Source organism: Aspergillus oryzae, chromosome 3, assembly GCF_000184455.2.
Source record: "Aspergillus oryzae RIB40 DNA, chromosome 3".
NCBI lineage: Eukaryota > Fungi > Ascomycota > Eurotiomycetes > Eurotiales > Aspergillaceae > Aspergillus > Aspergillus oryzae.
In genome coordinates this window covers 5,100,065-5,123,684 of record NC_036437.1, presented here as the reverse complement: position 1 = coordinate 5,123,684, position 23,620 = coordinate 5,100,065, and the positions used below count along the sequence as shown (strand labels likewise).

General features: G+C 51.2%; 7 protein-coding genes across 7 annotated transcripts, besides 1 other annotated feature; 3 read left to right on the top strand and 4 right to left on the bottom strand.

Annotated features, from left to right (window-relative positions):
* Positions 1-23: a repeat region (III right telomeric region).
* An 804-nt stretch (positions 24-827) lies between these two features.
* On the bottom strand, positions 828-2,581 carry AO090026000001 (acyltransferase domain-containing protein; the record flags this gene model as incomplete). Its single annotated transcript, XM_023236270.1, has 2 exons — positions 828-871; positions 1,750-2,581. 2 exons carry the CDS (start codon positions 2,579-2,581, stop codon positions 828-830), a joined length of 876 nt encoding a protein of 291 aa, XP_023090852.1.
* A 2,610-nt stretch (positions 2,582-5,191) lies between these two features.
* Positions 5,192-6,569, top strand: AO090026000002 (uncharacterized protein; the record flags this gene model as incomplete). Its single annotated transcript, XM_001821453.3, has 2 exons — positions 5,192-6,345; positions 6,410-6,569. The coding sequence occupies 2 exons, from the start codon at positions 5,192-5,194 to the stop codon at positions 6,567-6,569; spliced, it is 1,314 nt and encodes a 437-aa protein (XP_001821505.1).
* Positions 6,570-7,037: 468 nt separating this feature from the next.
* On the bottom strand, positions 7,038-8,405 carry AO090026000003 (uncharacterized protein; the record flags this gene model as incomplete). The annotated part of the gene is made up of 1 exon (XM_001821454.3): positions 7,038-8,405. The coding sequence occupies one exon, from the start codon at positions 8,403-8,405 to the stop codon at positions 7,038-7,040; it is 1,368 nt and encodes a 455-aa protein (XP_001821506.1).
* A 1,246-nt stretch (positions 8,406-9,651) lies between these two features.
* Positions 9,652-10,880, bottom strand: AO090026000004 (cytochrome P450; the record flags this gene model as incomplete). The annotated part of the gene is made up of 2 exons (XM_001821455.3): positions 9,652-10,590; positions 10,653-10,880. 2 exons carry the CDS (start codon positions 10,878-10,880, stop codon positions 9,652-9,654), a joined length of 1,167 nt encoding a protein of 388 aa, XP_001821507.3.
* A 1,788-nt stretch (positions 10,881-12,668) lies between these two features.
* On the top strand, positions 12,669-15,369 carry AO090026000005 (uncharacterized protein; the record flags this gene model as incomplete). Its single annotated transcript, XM_023236269.1, has 4 exons — positions 12,669-12,869; positions 13,821-14,423; positions 14,483-14,708; positions 14,765-15,369. 4 exons carry the CDS (start codon positions 12,669-12,671, stop codon positions 15,367-15,369), a joined length of 1,635 nt encoding a protein of 544 aa, XP_023090853.1.
* Positions 15,370-17,709: 2,340 nt separating this feature from the next.
* On the bottom strand, positions 17,710-18,377 carry AO090026000006 (uncharacterized protein; the record flags this gene model as incomplete). The annotated part of the gene is made up of 2 exons (XM_023236268.1): positions 17,710-17,745; positions 18,033-18,377. The coding sequence occupies 2 exons, from the start codon at positions 18,375-18,377 to the stop codon at positions 17,710-17,712; spliced, it is 381 nt and encodes a 126-aa protein (XP_023090854.1).
* A 3,320-nt stretch (positions 18,378-21,697) lies between these two features.
* Positions 21,698-23,591, top strand: AO090026000008 (MDR family MFS transporter; the record flags this gene model as incomplete). Its single annotated transcript, XM_001821458.3, has 6 exons — positions 21,698-21,808; positions 21,882-21,975; positions 22,050-22,327; positions 22,394-22,730; positions 22,792-22,895; positions 22,974-23,591. 6 exons carry the CDS (start codon positions 21,698-21,700, stop codon positions 23,589-23,591), a joined length of 1,542 nt encoding a protein of 513 aa, XP_001821510.3.
* Between the last annotated feature and the right edge of the window lie 29 nt (positions 23,592-23,620).

Genomic DNA, 23,620 nt, shown 5'->3' with positions numbered 1-23,620 from the left:
TGACCCTAATGTTGACCCTAATGTGTACAATACGCCTGACGATACTGCAAATGTCTTTGCTCAGCTGAGAGAACATCGCCGCATCATGAGTGAAGCCCTCGAGGGTGTCGGGTTCATTCGGCGTGTTATGAAGATCCAGTTCGCCTCGCAGTATCGCTGGCAAGGCCTTTCCGAATGAATGAAGTGACTGAAGATCCACAATTCCCGCATATTTGTCGATCATTGCGAGGATGATCTCTTCCGACGTTTGAGCGCAATCGGGATGAGTAATGTAGTACTCCGAGCCCCTTCCAGCAGCAGCAATGTGGCTGATCTCACGGTACAAGAGTTGGTGGTGAGGCGTAAACCCTGCAGACTCCAGTGGATCAATCTCCTCCACTGTTCTTCGCAAATGATACAAGGCGACTATATCTGCTGCGCGTTTCCAGCCCATGTCCTCATTCGGGGTAGGATATGATATTAACGAATATCCAAACGGGTCGCTCTCCCACACCACGTGTGAGAACAAGTTACGGTCGCTGGAAGTATCGGGCTGAGGGACACTTTTCATAACCAAGCCCTCGATTTGTATCATGGCGTTTCCGTCTGGCTTGTACAATGACACATCGCCTTCTACTCCACCACAGTCAACTCCAGTCACAAAAGCGTCAATGTCGCATGAAACACCCCCAAGAGCAAGGCGAGGCGTAACGAGAACCCGACGAATCTCCTTTGCATGAAATGGAGTGCGCAGCTCTTCAGTCAATGGAGAGGCAAAGGCACACATTATTGCCTGGAACGATGCCTCTACCATAGCTGGATTAAGTACAGATTCCGGCATGGTCGTGTCAACTGCCCAAGCCACAGAAGCGGTGGCTTCGCCTAGAGACCGCTGGATCGAGGTTATGCTCCGAAACGGCCCGGTATAGCTCATGCCAGCCTGCTCAAATGAGTCGTACAGATCAGCGACATCTACCGGTGCGAGAAGGTCGTTCCGTTGCCCCCTTGGGGGTAAGCAATCACAATCAGGACCCCTGGCGTCGCCCAGATGGAGCGTTAAACGTGCAGTGCATACCTTGGTTAACACGCTTTCGTCGCTCTTACACGCATGGCAGGAAGCTTCAGCATGGAGTATGGTGCTCGAAATCGTTCTGAAATCTTCGTTATCGAATCGAATCGTCGTGATATATTCTACTCCATTGCCATACTCTTCCAAAGTGATGGGTTCCATAACAACGAAATTGTTGAGCTCAAGTACTACAAGTCGTTGGCATACAGCGGCAGAACTGGCAGCAGATAATAGAGAACAAAGGTAAAACGCGGCTGAGAGTACCACTCTGCCCTCTTCTTTGTATCCTTGAGCCCAAGGCATCTCCTTTAGATGTAGCATATTCTTCCAACAAAACTCGTTCGGGAATTCGTCCGCAGATCGCCGACCTAGTAGCGGGTGCAATTGTGTTCCCTCAAGACGGTATCTCCGTGATATGCGAGACTCTCTCCAGTATCTCCTGCCATGGTCCCATGAGTAGCCTGGTAAACCTTTTATCAGTTGTAAGGCTTGACTTCTAAAGCCTTGAAGAAAGCTCGCAAGGTCTACACGGTCGGCCATACGCTCCCAGAGGTAACCGACGGCGGACGATGCTGCATTGAGGTCGTTTTGACCTCGGCGAAGTAACGATGTATAATGAACACTTGAGGTCCCTTTTGATTTCAACGTATCCAACACTGGACCACGAAGAGCTGGATGAGGCCCGAACTCAATACACACACCGAGGTCTTGAGTGCCACAAAGTGATTTGTCCAGTGCTTGGGAAAAGAGGACGGGTTTGACCATGTTATCGACCCAATACGTTGCGGAGAACGACTGGATATCCCCGTCCAGTATTGCGTTCCTCCCCGTCACACTTGAAATCCATGTACAGCCACTCCTAGGTGATTTCACCTGGATATTGCATGCCCTCAATGATTCCAGATATGCAGCAGAACAGGGAACCATATGATGTGAGTGGTACGCAACATCAACCTGCAAGGTTCTTGCAAAGGTCTTCTTACGGTCGAGGAGTGCCTTGACCTCAAGGATCGCGTCGTAATCGCCCGATAGGGTAGTGCTCGCAGGTCCGTTGCTCGCTGCCACCACAACTCTTCCTGAAAAGGACGGCCAAGAGCACAATTCACGGGCGTCGTGAAACGAAAGGCTAACGGCGAGCATCCTACCTGATCTAGCCGGCTTGGTGTGCAGCCCACGGTAATAGGCTATCTTCATGGCATCCTCCGCTGAAATAATACTGAGAGCATAGGCAGCCACTATCTCGCCGGATGAGTGGCCCACCACCACATCAACGTTGACCCCAGACGTACAAAGGAGGTCGTAGGCGGCTATTTCAATTGCGGTTGTCACTGGCTGACTTATCGCAGGATTGGAGAGACGTGACGAGGGTTTGTCTGCTAAAAGCTCTTCCTGAAGGGACCACGAGGGGCCGTCGTGCAGAGTTGCCAGAGCATGCTCACACCGCTCGATAGATTTGCGGAATACAGTGGACGCAAGTAGAAGCTCACGCCCCATTCCAGCCCATTGTGCGCCTTGTCCTGTGAAAATGCCCATAATCCTATGTGGCTCGGGTGGATGCTTCCATGGGGATGGGCCTTGTGCGCTCGCTTTGCTAGCTTTGTACTCCACAATGGCCTTGTCTATGTTTCCGAGCAGCTCTTCTCTACTCAAGGCAGTGATCGCGACCTTGAACGGTAAGACCGTCCTTTTAGCTAAGGTCCAGGCCAAATGCCCCAGATCTAATGCTTCGTTGCTCCTCACATATCGGGCTGTTCGCTCGATGTTGGAATAAAGGGACTCTTGGGTGTGTGCGGAGAACACGAATGGGCCACTATTTGTATATTTCTGACGGTTCGACTCTTTACAATAACTGGCCTGCCTTTTCGGCTGGGAGGGCACGTAGCTCTCAATGATGGCATGGGCGTTGGTCCCTCCAAAACCGAAGGAATTTACACTTGCCCTCAAAGGGCAGCCATGGGCGACCGGTGGCCACGGCACCGTGTTGGTTGGGATTCTGAGATGGTCGTAAAATGGACTGATGTTGGGGTTGAGGTTGTCGAAAAACATGTTTGGCGTAATGGTCCGGTTCTTGAGGCACATAATAGCCTTCATCACGCCGGCGAGACCTGCACAGCCTTCCAGGTGGCCGATGAGTGTCTTGATACTCCCCACATACAGTTTGTCGTCCGGACTAAAGACGGCGTTCTTCGGGTAGAAAGTCTGCTGGATTGCCTGCGCCTCGACGGGATCTCCAGCCTGTGTTCCAGTGCCATGGCATTCGAAATACTGACATCGGTCTCGAACAGGATCCAGGCCACTGCGTTCATAGGTCTCGCGGATTAATGTCGCCTGTGCCTCCGGACTAGGCATTGTGATTCCCGCAGATCTCCCGTCCGAGTTGACCGCAGTCTCCCGAATGATGCACTCTACATCGTCGCCATCTTTCAGTGCCTGGTCCAAGGTCTTTATCATGATTGAGGTGCACCCTTCACCTCGGGCGTAGCCATCAGCATCTCTGTCCCACATGCGACATCTTGAGGTTGGAGACAACATATGTAGGTTGGAATGACTGATATAGACCTCAGGGTCGAGCAGCAGATTGACACCACCTACAATAGCCGCCGTGCAATCGCCGTTGCGCAGACTCTGGACGGCTTGGTGTAATGCCACCAGTGAGCTGGAACATGCAGTGTTGACAGTCATAGACGGCCCTTTCAGGTCAAAGAAGTAGGAGATGCGATTTGAGAGAATACTTGGCGACGTCCCTGTTGCATGCCATCGGCTGATTGTGTCCAAATCCCGAGCTTGAATGTCATGATAGTCCGAGGTCATCGCACCAATAAAGACCGACGTGGACGAGCCACGCATCTGCTTCAATGTGTATCCCGCAGACTCGAGCGCCTCATATGTCGTCTCGAGTAAGAGCCGTTGCTGTGGATCCATTGCCTCCGCCTCCGCCGCACTGATGTTGAAGAAGGCAGCATCGAAGCGATAGACGTCGTCGTCCAGTATGTAGGACTTATTTGGGACATTTGTAGCGCCATGATGCTCGGCGTTGTGATGGTTAAAGCCGGTCAAGTTTAATCGTTTGGGATTTAGATCCCTAAGAACATCCTTTGGGTTAGACAATAGCTCCCAAAGTTGCGAAGGCGAGGATATATCGCCTGGGAATCGGCAGGCGGTGCCAACAACGGCAATCGGCGTCTTCATGGCAACAAGATACTCTTAACACTGACACAGGAAAGCTTTCCAGCAAAGATGTAGAACAGGGGCGCCGGGCTTAGCAATGGGAATGCCGGGGCGACTACGGCAAGAGGAAGTAATGTACATTAATGGACCCTTCGAACTTTATCCTAACATTCAGCCCCATTCAACAGCCATTGTCACTACACTGCGCTTGGCTGGGTAGGCCATTCCATACCCTCAACCTACTAACCTTAACTGTCTGAGTGCGTGGCGCACAGTATCCCTTGCAATAACTTATGTTTTGCGGTCATTATTTCAGCTGAAGCAATTTCCTGTTTAGTCATAGGAAGGTTATGTTCTACTCAGCTCGTTCGATCGACGTACTTGGGTGATCTCCCAGTTGTCTCATCCGGTTGGGCATCGGCCATTCCAGGATGCTGCATATTACACATCGCCACGAAGTAATTAAGATTCTAGATCTTGGCCAGCAGCCTATTACTGCTTGGCACTGCGAGAAAAGCTGACCTAAGATTATCACATGCACCTTGACACTAGTTCTGCAGTGTACAGTAAGCTATGCATTGTGATTCTGTCGTTCTTACGTCTACTTAATTGTCTCAAGCGGCCAAGAGGACCGCCCCACAGCAGCGAAACTAAGGCGCACGCACTTGCTGGAAAAGCCTCTTATCCTGGAACACTTTCGGGGAGAGAATGTGGGCCTCAGCCAGCCGGCGGTCTTCAATGCCTGTCTTAGTGGGCCTACGAGAAACACCGTTACAGCAGTTAGGGTGACTAACCCTGGCTTTCTCTGCATATGGGCTCGCATAGCCTGCGTCATGCGGCCACAGTCACAATCGTACAGAAAGGGGAATGTCACGCTATGACCTGAACAGAAAAGGCAGAGTAGTTTACCTTGGGTCCCTTCTCGTCCTTCGGCCCTGAGCTCATACTACAAACCAGGCACCCGAAAGCTGAGCAATGGAGATCTCCAAGAAAGCAGCAACACTGCTGCCAAAGCCCTTCTACGTGCTGAGTCAAGCCCTGAACCTCTCGAACAAGGACCACACAAAATGGTGGTATAGCACAGCTCCGATGTTTGCCACCATGATGGCGGGGGCCGGCTATGATGTTCACGCACAGTACAAGTTCCTCTGTATCCACCGTGAGGTCATCATCCCGGCGTTGGGTCCATACCCAGAAAAGGGTCAGCCCATGCACTGGAAGAGTCATCTCACACGCTTCGGACTTCCTTTCGAGCTGAGCTTCAATTACTCCAAATCACTACTACGGTTTGCATTCGAGCCCCTCGGTTCCCTGACGGGAACGAAGGATGATCCATTCAACACCCAGGCAATCAGGCCTGTTCTCCAGGACCTCAAGGCCATGGTTCCAGGGCTTGACCTGGAATGGTTCGATCATTTCACTAAAGCATTGGTCGTTTCGGAGGAAGAGGCTCGGACTCTGCTAGATCGAGATATTGAGATCCCCGTCTTCAAGACACAGAACAAACTGGCAGCCGATCTGGAGCCATCTGGCGATATTGTCTTGAAGACCTACATCTACCCGCGGATCAAGTCGATCGCGACCGGGACCCCAAAAGAGAGACTCATGTTTGACGCAATCAAGGCTGCCGACAAGTTTGGCAAAGTTGCCACTCCACTGGCAATCCTCGAGGAGTTTATAGCTGAGCGAGCACCCACCCTCCTCGGCCACTTTCTCTCATGCGATTTGGTCAAGCCGTCCGAGTCCCGAATCAAGGTCTACTGTATGGAACGCCAGCTCGACCTGGCCTCCATCGAAGGTATTTGGACTCTCAACGGGCGACGGAACGATCCAGAGACACTGGATGGTCTGGATGCGCTGAGGGAGCTGTGGCAGCTATTGCCCGTCACGGAGGGTCTGTGTCCACTGCCGAACTGCTTTTACGAGCCGGGTACCTCACCGCAGGAGCAGCTCCCCTTCATTATAAATTTTACCTTGTCTCCTAAAAGCGCACTTCCCGAACCACAGATCTATTTCCCTGCTTTTGGGCAGAACGACAAAACCATCGCGGAAGGATTGGCCACCTTCTTTGAGAGCAGAGGTTGGGGTGGCTTGGCTAAGAGCTATCCAGCGGATTTGGCATCCTACTAGTAAGTCTTGACTCTTTACATATCCCGAATTAAAAGCATGAATGGCGCTGATCTCCACTTGCAGTCCCGATGTGGACCTGCAGACCGCAAATCACCTGCAGGCGTGGATCTCCTTCTCTTACAAGGGGAAAAAACCGTACATGAGTGTGTACCTCCATACCTTCGAAGCGTTCAGTGCTGCTGCCCAGGAGGTGGCTATGTGTCACGATGGCCACAATCCTTAGGACTAGTTTATCCCTTCATTCTATGCATCCGTTGAATGTGTTGGTCGATTGTATGTCAAGCTTCAGGTAGCTCGTATTCGCACATGATTTGCAAATCCATGGAATGTCTGCTTCCCTTAGAACAAGAAAGGCATTGGCATCGTATTGAAACCGTGATTTCTCCATGGTCCCACTTTCTATTTTGTGTGCGTATTGAGTCATGATGATCGCCATAGACCTTGTTGCCACGCGCCACGCTCTTCATCTAAGCGACAAGGGGTCTACAAAACTATGCCAGCAAATGGTTCACCGTTGCAATTAAAGTTCATACACTGTACAAGTTGAATTTCCAGGTGGATCCAATTCCATTGAAGCCTTAAACTCTAATTCACCGCGTTTGTGCGAGACCGTACTTGACAACTATCGAAGTGCGAGCGCCACTATAGAATTGCACGGTACACAGCTACCATTGATAGCATTGATAGCAATTTAGGAAGAAGCCATCTGATCGAGAACCTCATCCGTATACCCCCACAGCAAGGTCGAGTAATCTGACGCCCAAGTGGCGCCCGTCCAGAACGTGCTGTTCAGCCCTTGGAGCTCATACAGCTGCCGATAGAACCCTCCACGGATTTCCTCCGCTGAAACAAACATGGTAACAGGAGTGTGGCTCGCGAACTTGACAATCTCAGGCTTGTGCGTAGCGTATGTTCCCTCTGCGTGGAGAAGATCGAGCCTCTCATACATGTACGCCTTCGCCTCGTCTTCTCCGAATTCAGATCCACCAACCAGCTTAATATTGTGGTAGCCGGGGGCCCAATGGTTATCCAGGCGCCAGATGAATGGCTCCTCGGGAACACCGTATAGGCGCTCTGTGTCGACGTTTACGATGTTCACATCGTCCGGCAGACCGGTGTCATTGACCAGCGCTGCCCAGTACTGGTGATATTGCCACTTTGAGAAAAGGCGGGATTCTTGGTCGCTGAGTGGAAAGCCGTGGAGGTTTTCCAGCAGGGGCGGAATGGTGACTAGCAGTTGCTTGCCCTTAAGGAGAGTCTTGGTCCCATCAGCACTGCGCACGATGACTTCAACACCATCCTCGAATCGCTGAACGGCCTCAGGGGTCGTTTCCAAGAGAACGTCACTACCAAGTTCTTTGCCAGCGCTCTTGTACAGGGCGGCAATTCCCTCGATGGGACGGACGTAGCCCTCATTCAAGGCAGCGGCATGGGGAACTCCGATGTACTGAATGACGTAGAGGGTAATCATTTCCAGGACATCGCCAGATGTGTGAGAGAAGAGAGCGTACACGGCATCCTCGAGATGGTACTTCTTCACGAAGTCCGCGAACGGACTGATGAGGTCCTCTGGCACCGGCTCTGGGATTCGGTAGACGCCGTCATCTAAGAACCCGAACTGAGAGATGGCGTCGACCCATTTCGCGAATGCCTCCCTGTCCTGAAGCTGGCCTGGAGTGTATTCTGTTCTTTGCCCTGTGTTGAGGTTCACGTAGTCCTCGTGCGCGGGAGCAGGGTCGCGGCGCCCATAGGGCACCTGAAGTCGTTCAAGATAGTTCCGAGTCACGGTCGTGTTGAAAAATCCCTCTACACCGAAGTTCAGAGGCGTATTATCTTCGGTGTAGTAGGTTTCGCCGTGACCGCCGAGATAGTTGTTGCGTTCAACGACAGCGACGGTCTTGCCTTGATCCCTAAGACGAATCGCGGCATATGTTCCCGAACTGCCACCACCAAGGATGATTACATCGCGAGAGATGGTGTCGCGGGCGTCGATCCCATTCGCCAAAGCAAGATAGGCGACGGTGGAAAGACCAAGGAATCTCGCAATCCTGACAGCCATTTTTGAGAATGCCAGAAAGGAAAGTACAAGATGACCGAATACAGTCCAATGAGCATATCCTACCGGTTTAAAAGTAACAGATGGTCACACGATGTTTGCGCACCATCTTGCATATGATTTTGATTCCCAAGATTGCTCATCTCGGGCCTTTGGACTTCCTTGATTGTGATCCCCGGCCTGCCAGGCCTTTGGCGTCTTGGGAATCCAGGGCGGCGCCTCCATAGGCTGATCACTACCTCTTCGGATCACACTGCATAATAAAACACTGCATAATAAAAGCCACTGTGATAATTGATCCCTTGCTCCAATATATTGATTTGACACTGCATGCCACAGTTCGTATTTCCCTAGTCAGCCATGTTGAACAGTAGTTCAAGCTGCAAGGCTCGGCGCAGATCAGACTCCATTTGATGATGATATGACGAACCATGAATGTCGAGCTCTGGAATCACCTTCAAAATAACATTGTGTCAGACATGCATACAAGCTAGTGTCTTGGCCCAGCGAACGTGGCCGTACGCAACCATGTGCGTGTCGATTAGCCTCTGTAAACGCAGGCGTTGCGGTGCCCTCGGTTGATCTCGATAAATTCTTGTCATATTCGCTAGACTAGCAGGGGTGTTCAACGCCATTGCTGACCTTGCATTTCGTACATTGGCCTATCACGTCAGGCATACAGAGGTAGCATTGCATCTGAGCTACACGGACAAGGATATTCATCGTTGCCTGGTGAGGTCTGACTCAGCCAGCCACCTTACGTCTGGATACATGGGTTCAGGCTTGGAACGTTCAATTATTGCCCACGATACTCTATGGCGTGATATGAGAGCCCGTGAGCTATGAATTTCATGACAGACTGGACGATCGATGGCTGAATAATTCCCTTGGTTCCTTCTACGTCCGGGCACGGTGAGTTAGTGGTGAGATACCCTTTGATCCACTATCCTTGCAGGGATACTGCATTCTTTTTCCCTTCATTGTTTTTCGCTCGGGGGGGTATCATATGCAGAGGCGGTTAGATGTACGCAAGGAAAGACTCGCAGTACAGGAATACGAATATCAAAGAATCACGGCTGGGGATTCCACTTCAGCGACCCTTCGTAGAGACACTGAGTACGCAATCTTAGCAATAGCTATGAAAGTCTGATACTGGAGACACAGCGCACACGATACGATGTTACTAGCACTAAAAGACTACCTAATCAAAGAGTTACACTGTCTTTAGCATTATCCACTCTCTCTGACTTCAGCGTGCGACTGGAGTAAATTTGATCATCAATGGCTTTGTACTCCAGACATTGAAGACCAACGCCTCTTCTTCCCACCGCTCTGATCCAGGGGCTAGCTCCCAATCAAACTCCCAGATCAGCCGAGCCAAGACCAGACGCATCTCCAACCGGGCGAGGTTATGAGCGATGCAATTTCGAGGACCGTAGCTGAAGGGCTGCACAGCGTGGCGATCGTCGGTCTGGTACGTGGGATCCCCGAGCCATCGTTCAGGGATGAATTTGTCCGGATCGACAAAGTTTCGGCGGCTGCGATTGATGCAGTAGTGCGCAATGCCCACTTGAGTACCACCAGGGATCCAATGCCCATCAATGAAATCACCACCCTGAGGGACCCGGCGCGGAAAGACGGCGGGACCGGGGGGGAAGATCCGTAGTGCCTCGTTCATGCAAGCGCTCAGGTACTTCAGTTGATTCACACTGATCGAGTTAATGTCCCCAGCGTTGTTGAAGGTGGTTCGGATTTCGCCGATGACTTTGCGCTTGGCATTTTCGTTCTGCGTCAGGAAGTATAGCGTGGCGCTAAGAGCTGTTGCTGTCGTCTCGCTGCCGGCGATGATGAGGGTGGAGCAATTTCCGTCTATCTCGTACCGTTCGAGACCGTTCTGTGGATCGACCAGGTTGGTTGTCAGATCCTTGTAGTGGATCTTTTGGTCCATCCGACGCTGTACCTTGTCATGGGTGTACCTCCGGTGTGTGACAAATTTCTCGCGCAAGGACTTGGGAACGAACCACATCAGGATGTGGAATATCCAGGGATAGTACCCGACAGCATGCGTCATCGCACGGAGCTTCATCACCTCGAGAATCATTTCCACCCAGGGGTGGTAGTGAGAGTTCTCGAGGCAGCCGTAGGTCTCGCCGAAAGCAAGCTCCCCGATCAGGTCGAACGTCGCATACTAAGGCAATGCACTGGGTCAGCTGAGTACTTCCTCGGCCAGGGGGCTGAAAAGTGACCTACGTTGAACCAAGCCGTCATTTCGGGTGTCTTCCCTGCTGCGACCTCCTTATGCAGCTTCTCTACCAGTAGATTGATGTTACGTTGGATCACTGGCTCCTGCTCTCTCAACGCAGCATCTGAAAATCCCTTCGCAAGCAACCGGCGGTAAAAGCGATGGAGCTCGCCATCCACCGTCACAATTGAATGAGGCGCAGTGGGACCCTTGTAGAGAGGGGTATCTTTGTCCATTTCGGGCTTCCCCGGCCGCGCACCGTAAATGTCATCCCATGCGCGACTAGAGATGAATAGTACCTCGTCTGGAGCGATCCGCAATACTGGTCCGTATGCCTCGTGTGCCCGCGAAAGGACTGAGACGATGTCTCCGGTGCATAGATGGTACGAATGCCAGAGACGCGTCACTGCTGCCAGTTTTGGCCCGGGATACTTTGCGAGCGGATGGAGCGTGACGCGGTATATGCCGACAAGAATGCAGTACTGCGCAGCTCAGTTAACTTGAAAGTATTCCTTAGCGAGATAGGTACTGGCTACCCACCGTAACACCTATCAACAAAATGGTTGTCGTTGCCTTTCTGAGTGAGACACTGTCCGCATCGGGACTGCTAGTATTGTAGATAGCGTTGCGAACGATCTCGCGAGCAAATTGGCTCATGTTGAGTAGATTCAGGCCACCCGTAGGACGTGGATCCAATAAACGATGGTAATGCTAGGGAGAAGGTTGAGAGCAAGCTTCTTATGTGTTGTAGAGTTCGCCCCCCAAGTTGCACGGGGAGGGAGAGCCACGCAAGCCAAACACCAGGAGTAGCCATGGATCGGCTGTTACGTCGCCCTGCATATGCAGCGAATATCCCTCCTTCACTCAACCACAACCTTAGTTTGTAGGCCTTCTCGATCGTCTCACTTATCTATCCTTTTGGCCGCTGGTTTTACTGTTTAGTATTACTGTGTGTCTTCAATATTTCTGTTTCACAACGTATCTCAAAGGTTCAGCCCACCCCCAACTTCGCATTGACCATCAAACTTGCACCACACAATGAAGATTGGGCTTCTAGTTTTACGCGGAGATCCTGTAGAGGTAAGTGATGTTGCCTACCACTATTCCTTCGCGGTCTGAGCTTCTAGACAGAAACTCATTCTCCCACTTAACCAGGGGCCCAGTGTTGTCGATCTCAGTAGCTATATACCTCCATCTCGTCATCAGTTCGAGACCCGTTACATCAGCAAGTCCGAGGCCGAAGCTGGGATCGATAGAATCTGCAAAGATGAGTTTGACATGTGTCTGAATTATATGGTTCGTGCAGTAAATCCTTCTGAAAGAAACCCTCACTGATCAACGTCGAATAGACGGTAGAGTCGTGCGATGATGTTTCAACAGTGGCAGCAATCACAAGATACCTCGAGGCGAAAGATATCACACTTCTCAACAGTCCATGTCTCACTCACATCACCGACGCGGGAGAAGAAACGCGTCGCTTTCGAATTCCGATAAAGGCTCACGAATTGAACCTGGAAGATCTCAGGGGCAAGAAGTGGCTTACCCTGGCCATGGATATGGGCCGAGAGGCCATGTCTTTTAGTCCCGGTCAATTCACTAGCTCGATGTGTCTTGATCAAGAGGATTTACACTCCACATCGACAGACTTCACCTGGGTCACGGAAGATCCCTTGAAGTCCATGTTGAGGTCAATGGCGTTGGATGTTTTGAAAGCGTCTAGCGGTGGCTTTGTGTGTGTAGAGGCTTCACTCCAGGCACAGGCTGACAGTATGTATCTGGAGGGTCTGCTGTGCACTCCTCGCGCGTTTTACCGCGAGAAGCACAGCACATACGAGGACGTAGTCATCGAACAGGAGTTTCCTGGTGGACATTTGGCCTTCTTGGACATGCTGATCACCAGTAAGCAAATCCGCTCGGGTCAGGATCACGCCCGGAATCAACATCTAGCCGGGGTTTATGACAGCTTTGCCCCGCGGTACCATGCTGCTCGAGCCAACACCGGGCTGAGTCGCATGCAGGAAGACATGAGCCGAGACTACGATTTCTCTGGAACAGTCCTCGACCTCGCGTGTGGCAACGGGGAGTTTGGTGCCACTCTGCACGAGAATGGCGTCTCCGCCAAAGTCACCGGCATAGACGTCTCTGAGGGGATGACCCGATCGTCATACATTCAGGATCACTACGAGAGGCCGCTGTTGATCGGGCCAATGGACGAACTTATTATGGTAAGTTCCCTGATTTCCGAACCTTCGCTTTTCATCTTTGGCATTGTTACTGATTGCAAACCAGGGCATGCCTGAATTCGATCATGTGGTTTGTTTCGCGGCATTTCAGTTCCTGGATCCTGTGCACTTGACCGCGTGTTTAGCTCGCATGTTCATGGTTGCCAGTCGGTGACGGCGATCCATGAGGATCTCAGTGACGCGTACATTGAAGATATGAAGAAGCGGAACGGTGAACTGTGTAGCAATTTCAATCACATTTCTACCCTGGAGGAGTTTGGTGTCCCGAATGGTTGGCAGCAGGTGCTCATGCAGCGATTCCCCTTATACGAGAATCCGAATCTGGGGGAGACGGTGTATGGATTTGCGATTCGTTTTGAGCGAGCGTAATACGGCTGAAATCACTCAGTTAATTCATTTCTTCGTAACCGCACTATGTCTAATCGGGTTAGCCCACGTAGTTATGCTTATTTTCCTCTGTATTATTCTTCATCTGCCTTCCGCTCGCCAAGCAAATCGGGCGTATGAAATCTGGTTATGCACCTGGCTTTCTTTGTTTACTGGTTGGCCTACACATTTCATTCGCTGGACACCGACAATGGGCAGGAGACCAAGTAAGGGGTTGCCTGAGTCTTAACGGGGGGAAGAATAAATAAAAGGACTGCGGCACCGGGAATGTCATGATCAAAGGCATTTCTACTTCTTTTCCCCCGCAACACACAGAAACGGAGGGCAACGAACCTAAAGTCCCGTCCATTACCCATCCTGCGATTCCACCACTAAGTATAATCATCCAAAGAAGCAAACTCATTTAGATTCTGTTCGTCTGGCTAATGTATCATCATACCGATCAGGATCTAGGAGAACAACTTTTCCGCTAGAGCTTGGCCTGGGAACATGGGTCACCAGGAAGAACCGCCAAGGATTTGCAAAACACCCAGTGGACATGAACAGGGAGAGGGACCAGCAGAGAAGACATCGAAACCGTCGACCGAGGAGGTGGGCTGGGATGGGCCGACCGATCCTGCGCGACCGGTGAACTGGTCGAGGAAGAAGAAATGGTGGAATATGGGCATCATCTCCTATCTCACCTTTCTCACCCCCTTGACCTCGTCCATTGTCGCTCCGGCACAGGGGCTCGTGATGAAAGACTTCCATTCCACCAACCGAACTCTGGCCTCCTTCGTTGTCTCCATCTACCTCGTCGGCTTCGCCGTCGGACCGCTATTCCTCGCGCCGCTTTCAGAAATCTATGGTCGACTGCGTGTCTATCAGGTGGGTACCTTCATCTTTACGATCTGGAATATTGCAGGTGCCGTCGCCCCTAATGTCGGGGCGCTGCTGGTCTTTCGCCTGTTCGCCGGGATCTCAGGCAGTGGTCCGGTCACCCTGGGGGCAGGCTCTGTCGCGGATATGTTTGCTCGACAGGAGCGTGGAGTCGCCATGTCCCTCTATGGCCTGGGCCCGCTCCTTGGCCCTGTCATCGGGCCGATCGCTGGTGGCTATCTCTCCCAGGCACAAGGTTGGCGATGGGTGTTCTGGCTGCTAGCCATTGTGGTTAGTCTCGACTTCGATCCGTCGACTCTTCGTCTTCACTCACTAGTTTATTGATATAGTCCGGGGTCGCGGTCATTCTGGTTTTATTTGTCCTATCCGAATCATACGAACCGGTTCTCCTGCGGCAAAAAGCGAAGCGAATCAGACGGGAAAACAGCTCAGTGGAGGTGAACGCTGGACAAGCCCTGAAGCTAGACTCCAGGAAGGTTTTCATCCAGGCAATAACCCGACCAACGAAATTACTCTTCCTCACTCCAAATGTCGCCTTGTTCTCGCTATACACAGGTAAGTAGCTCCAAATGTCGGATCAGGCACAGGTCTAAACAACTGCATGCTCATAGGAGTGGTCTTCGGCTACCTCTACCTGCTCTTTACCACCGTCACCGAAGTATACGAAACCACGTACCATTTCAGTCAAGGCGCCACCGGACTTGTTTACATTGGTATTGGCGTTGGAGCCCTCATTGGCATTTCTTGCTTCGGTGCCCTTTCCGACAAGATCCAAAACATCCTCATCGCAAGAAACAACGGCCAAGCGGAGCCAGAATTCCGACTTCCGCCGCTGATTCCGGGAAGCTTCCTGATCCCCATCGGTCTCTTCTGGTACGGCTGGTCCACCCAGATGCATATCCATTGGATAATGCCCATTATTGGACTGGGTTGGGTCGGCTGCGGGATGATCGCTACCCTCCTCCCCATTCAAGCGTACCTCGTTGACGCGTTCGGCGAATACGCTGCCTCAGCCATCGCGGCCAACACGGTCGTGCGGTCCATCGTGGGAGCTTTCTTGCCCCTTGCCGGGCCTTCCATGTATGCTACGCTGGGGCTGGGATGGGGGAACTCATTGCTTGGGTTTGTCGCGTTGGGTTTGTTGCCGGTGCCGGTGGTATTCTACTTTTACGGCAAGAAAATCCGCATGAACTCTCGCTATCAGGTGTCGGTGTGATAAATATCGTGGAATAGTTTAGGGCCTCCCGGTGGTTTGTTCATTCACGAGTTAATTCTTATCGAACAGTTGTTCTGGGGTAGATATTGGTTGCGGCGATCTGTTTCTCCTTATATATATAATTATTTATAGGTCACTTCTAATTCTAGATATATATTACATGTGCTTCCAGACCCTGCAATTATTGGTATCAGGACTAAAGCAGTATGTACAATTTTTCCCTTGGCCGTACATCCAGCATGTATCTGATCTGGTTGAGTGCGTGCCGTAAATGTCTTACCTTCAGGTCTCTGTTGCATATGTTGACGGCAGTCATTTTCTACACCATATAATGAATGGCCGGTCCAGTTAAATGAGAGCGGTTAGGTATATGTGCTTTCGAAACACACTAGATATCTTACTTATCTCTGCGGTGCTGGTGGAACTTTATCAAAATACTGTCAAATCTAAGCCTCAGCCACATGACTAGTTACAGAGGATAAGACGAAGGTTCCGGACCATATAGAATGCTACTAAGTTACCTGAGTTGGAATTATTCCCTCGCAGTGATCTGGATACCAGGTAAAACTTTCGATTGGTGGCAGGGGATCGTGTGTATGCTGAATATAAAGGCAATGATGGGGTTGCATCCCGTTGAATACCGGGAACCTATGGAACCTGACGATCGCACTCCACTGCGACAACCGCTGCTACAGATTAGATCCAGGTCTTCGGGATGTCAGTATTGGATAGGCGATTTAGTCTTCTACGGTGCCATGATGTCCATGGCCTTATTGGCCGGCGGAATATAGATCTATGCAAAAATGCAAAATAGATATCGGACAACAGTGCACCACCAATATTCTAGGTACAGTGCGCAAACATTGCTTCTGTGTAGTAGGATCTACCCTCATTATAGCCGCTGGAAAGCAAGATAACGAAACAAGTCTGTACTCTAGGAACTAAGCATCGCAATGCTAGTATGCCCTTGTCGAGCCCTCCGTTGCCTCTCCTTTTCTATCAATGCAGACAGGGTCAAGAGTGCCATCGTCCTCCAAATGTCGCCCAAATCATATCTAAGCCGCAGTTTGCCCGCCTTCAGACTCCCTGACGCCGCTCCAAAATACTCGGCATAAATGTCAGACGTGTCTGCACCACATAGTTCCAAGCCTAGCAGGCCTGAGACTCGCGATGCTTCGGTCCTTTTCCATAGAAATTCCCGCCTTTGTTGGACTTTCCCCTCAGTGTGACGAATAACCATTAGAGACCAGCTATAGCAGCCATATTGCGGTGAGAACATCAGATATGATTGCTGGTCACCGAGGGTAAGGTGCATTCTAGTGGTGTAGAACTTGTTGAACCTGCAGCTACCGAGGATCGGACCATTCTTGCTGTCGCTGGCATGCAAGGTAATATCCGTGTTATCGTGGAATAACCCATTGATGTGTACAAAGTAACGGGAATTATGCTCGTCTCTTTTAGGGGCAATTATCATGTTAATTCGCAATGGCCCTGTCCGAGTAAGGATAAACTCCTGTGGCTGATAGTCATGTTCTGTTGGGGCCATTGCGAGAATATATATGCAGTAGATGAGCTCGAAGTATAATTTAATTATGATGCGGACATCTAGTAGCGAAGGTTAACTCCAAAGACAGGTTGTCCTAACACGAGACTTATAATACGTATGGACTTAGGGTACCTCTACAGGGAAGAAAAAGAGCCCTAATGGAAAGCCTTGCACTGCCACTACAAGGGTGGTCAGTATCTCGTATTTCCAACTCAGCCTGGCTGCGCCTTCATTTTCGACCAATTGCGATTCCCCACTGCTCCTTAGCCGAAATTAAGAAGTCTAATAGTTCTCGCTTGGTTTGATGTCCACTCCATCACAGTCTACAAGGGTCAATTAGACAGGCTTTGCTCTTTGGTTGATTTAGGTTTCCTAGCAGATTAATGAGAGCGTCTGGAGTCCTAGTCATGCAACCCTAATAACCAAAGTAGAACATATGTCTAGTCACGTTTTCTCCGACCTGCCATTGTTTCTTGCCATGTATTGTCTCGTGACGATCAATGGGAGAAATAGTCTCGTCTTGCCCCAAGCTCCGCACATCGCTGGACCCTGCTCCTTGGGAAGAGCCTTTCTAACAGAAGCGGTTGGCGCATCGCTCCGGGTAGTCATGGTCTATTTTGATCGGCTTCATTAAAGGTAAACAGGTTGTCATCGTCTCCTGGACTCGCTAGGGCACCGGAGAGAAGGCTATAGTTGTTCATCATCCCAGTAATCAAGTTGCGATCTGTAACACTGCTGATTACGCACTATGATGTTATACCAGTCAATATTTCATCTGTTGTGTCGAATGAATTTTAGGAATGGTGGTGAAGAAGTCTATCTGAAGGTATCTGAAGTCGGAGGTTAGGTTACTACGGTTCTACTTATATCTAGGAAGAATGAGTGACCCATAGGCACTGAGTGTAGCAGTGTCAAAGGCGAGTCATGCCTATCGTGATACCCAGCATAAAGTTCAATTTCGATAGTAGATGAACACAAAAGTCTGCATCACTGCACAGGCCACCACAAACTCTCCTGCTGCTGCCTCAACACCTTGAGAAGATCTTCTCTACTGTCAAATTCCCATGAAACCAAACCCAATCACTTCGGCCAAGACCCCAGCAATCAACATACCTACGATGCCTAGCGCTGGCATTGAAACAGAGCGTGAAGACAACAATGTGCTCCCGCCGTTCTTATGGAGCTCCTCCACACCCTTTATGCCTTGATTCTCCAAGCATTGTTTGACGCTGCTAGGGTTGCTCGCAGAATCACAGAATCGGAAAGCATCATTATCGCCGTAGGTATGAAGATGGTCCGGATTGCCACAGCAACCTTCCAAGATGAGCGGAGAGACTTGGGAATCGTATGGCCATGCAATGATCGCGTTGCTCTTCCAGTTATCCGGGGCAGGTCGCGGGATCTTGAGACGTGCACCTGAACCTGGAGCTTTGATCCCAGAGCCTCCTGCGCTTCCTCCCATTCTGATTTGAATAGGGCTGGTCTGAAACAGTATTACCTCTATATGCTAGGTCAGGTGAACCGGCTCGCAAAATACGTAAGGATTGATCAGAAAAGCGGTGGTGTTTCGGGATCTCTGGATGGTACAGCGGGCACTTCGGCAGGTTATATAGATATAACACCCATCACATATCCGATTTACACTCCCAATATGAACCGGTAAATCAAGTGGCAGTGACCAATCGATTCCGGAAAATGTCGTTATTCCTGAAAGAACCGATCAATAGGTCAATGGCCTTTCTTACCGTGTCAATTCAAAGGTCAACAAAGACCTGTTGGTGGGAACAATTAGTTCTTTGACGAAAAACTGAATCATTGTTGGCGAACACTTTGGGAATGAAACCATCTTGGAGGATCTTCCGCAGACCTCCTGGAAATTACTACAGGTTGTTTCAGAGGCTTTTGTCGAGTATCTAGGAAAGCCTTAATGTAACCGAGGGAATTATACGTCGTTTCCTTCTCATTATCCTGGTTTTTTCCCCTCGGCTTCCTCTTCATGATATTAGCATGGGACAAGCATTGGCCGGACGGGGCTTGCTGCACTCCTCTGGCTTGTTTTTGTTATCACCGAGCCAATATAAGTGAGGGATAGCAATAAGTGTGAAGAAAGACCGTCGGTCGTTGGAAACTCGTACCAATGGCGTGTACCCAGGGGGCTACTTCATAACTTCTCTACAAGCGTGGTAGGCTACGATTACTGACAATCATAACTTCTGGTAGTCAACTTGCATAAAGCACGTCAGCTATGTTATTTGATCTCTTCTAACATGAACTATTGAATGCATCAGGAGGCCTGTATTCCATTCGCATTGTTAGTGTCACAAAGAGTTCATATTTCCCTAGAAAGAACTCGCATTTCTTGGATCATCAATATCACCACAGGTCATGGGTGAGGACGAATTGGCTTCGCTCCCTCTACCCAGTCAAACGTGCCCAGCATCTTGGTCCACCAAACAACATCAGGGGAATATCCACCCTTCGGCGGCCCCTGAGCAAACATCGAACCACTGAGAAAGGTATGCGGAAATCCAGGATCGAACTCATATGCATTCTCTATTGTGTTCACCTCTTCATCCGTCAGTGAAATGTGCACAGCGGGCTCCACGCCCATGAGATGCTCGACTTTGCGGGCTCCAACAATGGGAAACACATATGGGGTTTTCTGCACCACATACGCCAGCGCCACTTGCAATACGGTCACCACCATCAAGCACAATCACCATCGGCTGCGACGAGGAATCATCAAGTCCTTCTTCTTGAAGAAATACGTCACGGGCCTCGAGCATGTCGTTCAAAACGAAGTGAACCTCCTGGCTTCCCGATTCACCGAGGCATATCACCACGGCACCGTCTTAGATCTCAAATATGTGTTTGCAGCGCTGACCTCCGACCTCACGACGCATTATGTGTATGGAACGAACTTGAACCATCTCGCGGAGCCGGATTTCTAAAAACGACTTTCTCGCGGGCATGGACAGCGTGGATCCCTGGATCCCCGTGCTACTCGTCTTCGGGCGTCTGTTGAAGCTAGCCGGGTATTTTCCCGCGTGCCTAGTTTCCGCCGGCGAATTCCTCCACCTGTGGACTTTTGTCTGAACGGCGGGTGGGAGAGATCCTGGATTCACAGGATAATGGCACGATGGGAGACCAGAAGACCCTGCTTCAGGCGATGGCCACCGCCGACATACCTGAAGAGGAGAAAACGGCTACGCGACTGCAAGTGGAGACACTGAACATTATCGCCGGGGGCACGGAGACAACGGCACGGGCCCTGGCGGTGGGAGTGTTCCACTTGGCACATAAGCCATCCCTGCTGCTCCAACTGCGCGATGAGCTTCGGACTGTGATGCCGTTTCCCGACAGCTTGGCTTCCTGCACACAATTGGAACAGTTGCCATACTCATACTTGGTTTGTTCTCGTGGGCTCCTTCCTTGTCCGACGCACACCCTGACACCCGTGGTTCATAGGCCGGTGTTGTCAATGAAAGCCTTCGGTTGGCCTTTGGCTTCATTATTCGATCTGCACGCGTTTACCCGAACGATCCTCTGGTGTACGAAGACCTTGTCATCCAATTCCCCCCCCCCCCCCCCCCCCCCCCCGGCGTCAGTCTTCCTCTTTTCTTTGCGTCCCCAGACGTTCAAAGAATAACAATAACTAACTTGTCTATCTATCCACAGACTCCAATCAGTCAAAGTGCCTATTTCGTATGCATGGACCCCTCGATCTTCCCGCAGCCCGATGATTTCAACCCGGATCGCTGGGTGCAGGCCGCCCGCGATGGGAACAAGTTGCATCGGTATCTGATTGTCTTTAACAAAGGCAGTCGGCACTGCCTCGGCATCAAGTATGTCTCTCCCCTGGGTGCGAACTATCCATTAAGAGGGTCTCCTAACATTGGGACACGAATGGTTAGTTTCGCTCTGGCAGAAATCTATCTAGCCATCGCCACCGTCGCGAGACGCTTCGACCTGGTCCCCTACCAGACGACAGTCGAGCAGTTGCAGATGAAGCGTGATCTCGGCTTCACCGCACCGGAAAAGGGTCCCTTCACCGTCCGGGCCAAGGTGACTGGGTTGGCGGATTGAGAGGTAGGGCGCAGACGAGCAGATTCCAATCGAGTGACCCACACCGAGGTGCCTAGAGCACTGCAGACATGTCACCCTGACTAGACATGTTAGCTTCAAGAATGTAGATGCCCTGCAATTGTCTTCTCGGCTGATCTCCCGGCGACGGTCGTAGAAATGCCGCTGCTGTGTGCGTATATCATTCGGCAATGTAGTACTGCATCGTTCTGGAATGACCGGGGCGCGTGCCGTGCATTCCATCAGCCAACTCCATTCCCAGCGAGATCTGTAGGATGTCCGGTGCAAGGGACCAGAATCATGGCTTGATACCAACCATGAGGACGAAGAGGTCGAAGTGGACCATCCTCACGTGGCCACGCTGCAGGGATTAATGGTCGATTGCCGCCCGAAAAGCAAGGAAGGCAACAAAGAACAATCAACACAAACATCTTCTTCTTTCTTTCTCTCTCTCTCTCTCTCTCTTTTCTTTCTCATCCCCTTCTTCATTGTCATTAAATTGTTAATCATTCCTGTACCTCCCTTATATCCTTGACCCCGTTCCCCTTCCCCCTCTCCGCAAAACAACACCAGACTCTTCTCTCTACCCAGCACCATCGTCCGGGGGGTCCGAGTATGCAGAGCAATAAGGAGACGGCACTCGACCCCGAGCGCAACCCCACGGGCGAGGGGGAGGTGCGGACATCTAACGACCATGACATGCTAATCGACGAGGCTGCCGACGCGAGTAGTCACATCTCCGGCATGAAGTTGTATCTCATTGTGCTAAGTCTATTGCTCGCTGTGTTCTGCGTGGCTCTCGATAACACCGTTCGTTCCCCGGGCGCTGTTCTTCCTCTTTCCTGGCATGGCGGGTTTTGAACTGATGATGATTGTGGTGCAGATCCTGTCCGTTGCCATCCCTCGCATCACGGATGAATTCCACCGGCTGAACGATATTGGATGGTATGCGTCCGCCTATCTACTGACTACGTGTGGTAAGTCCGCGCGAGATACTTCTTATACTAAACCTCGAATTGCCATTCCACTGACGACCGGCGGGGGAGGACAGCCTTCCAATTACTATATGGCAAGTTATATGCCCTCTTCAGCACCAAATGGGTCTTTCTCGTCGCCCTGGGTATTTTCGAAGTGGGCTCTCTGATCTGCGGCGTCGCACCGTCGTCCGTTGTTCTCATCGTCGGCCGTGCCATCGCGGGAGTGGGGAGCTCGGGGATCTTTACAGGTGCTCTGGTCACCATCGCGCATATTGTGCCCTTGGCCAAGCGACCAGTTTACATGGGGCTCTTGGGGGGGATGTACGGGATTGCGTCAGTGGCAGGCCCTCTGGTAAGTCACCGTTGATGCACCCGGCGGCTGTGACGGGCACCATTAACCGTTCCTTGTGAATCGCAGTTGGGGGGCGCCTTCACGAACGAAGTGACCTGGCGATGGTGCTTCTACATCAATCTTCCGGTCGGAGGGGTCACCGCTGTGGTTATCCTGTTTCTTCTTCGGATCCCCAAATCGGCGGACCTGCGCACGCATGGCGCCTGGGAGATGTTGAAAGGCTTAGATCCGTTAGGCACGATTGTCTTCACCCCGTCCATCATCTGCGTTCTCCTGGCGCTCCAGTGGGGTGGGGTGGACTACGCTTGGTCGAATGGACGCATTATCGCGCTGTTTGTCCTCTTCGGCGTGCTCCTCATCACATTTATCATCATTCAGGTCCTCATGAAGGATAACGCCACCGGTATGGTATTCCTCCGTTGGTTTCCATCCGTTCTGTAAGCCTCGCTCACCACTCCCGCCAGTACCGATTAAAGTAGCCTCTCAGCGATCCGTAGCATGCGCCTCCGTCTTCGTCTTCTTCATCGGCGCCTCCATGTTCGTGATGATCTACTATGTGCCGATCTGGGTAACCTGCCTCTCCCTAGTCCCCTCCCTGTGTGATGTGTCGCACTGCGCCACGATGGTGCTAATGCATGTCCTATAGTTCCAAGCCATTCGTAACCAATCACCCGTGCAGGCAGGCATTGATTCTATTGCCTTGATTTTGGCCAATACCGCCGGTGCCATCATCTCTGGCGCCGTGACCAATAAGACAGGGCACTACGCCCACTGGTTTATTGTCAGTAGCGTGATCATGTCGATTGGTGCCGGCTGCCTTACCCTCTTCACCGTGGATATTGCCCAATCCAAATGGATCGGTTTTCTCTTCCTCTATGGGATCGGCGTCGGCTTCGGCTTTCAGCAAGGCGCCGTGGCCGTTCAGGCCGTGCTTCCCATGGCGCAAGTCCCCATCGGAACCGCACTAATCTGGTTTGTGCAGATGTTGGGCGGTGCGCTCTTCACCTCGGTAGCGCAAAACATTTTCAGCACCCACCTAGCGGAGAACCTCGCGAACCTGCAGCTGCCAGGTCTCGATCCAGAGGCAATCTTCGTGCACATAAGTTCACGTTCCGGATCATCGGAGACCCGTTCTCATCTCCCTTCCTGCAAGGGAGCGCGAGGACCCCGAGCCTGCCCTGAAAAGGAACGATGTTTATTTCTTTTTAATTCTTGTCAAACGGCTTCGGCGTTACCTCGTTCAACCGCGGGTCCCTTATTTTGATTTCCACAATTGTATAATCAACATCATCT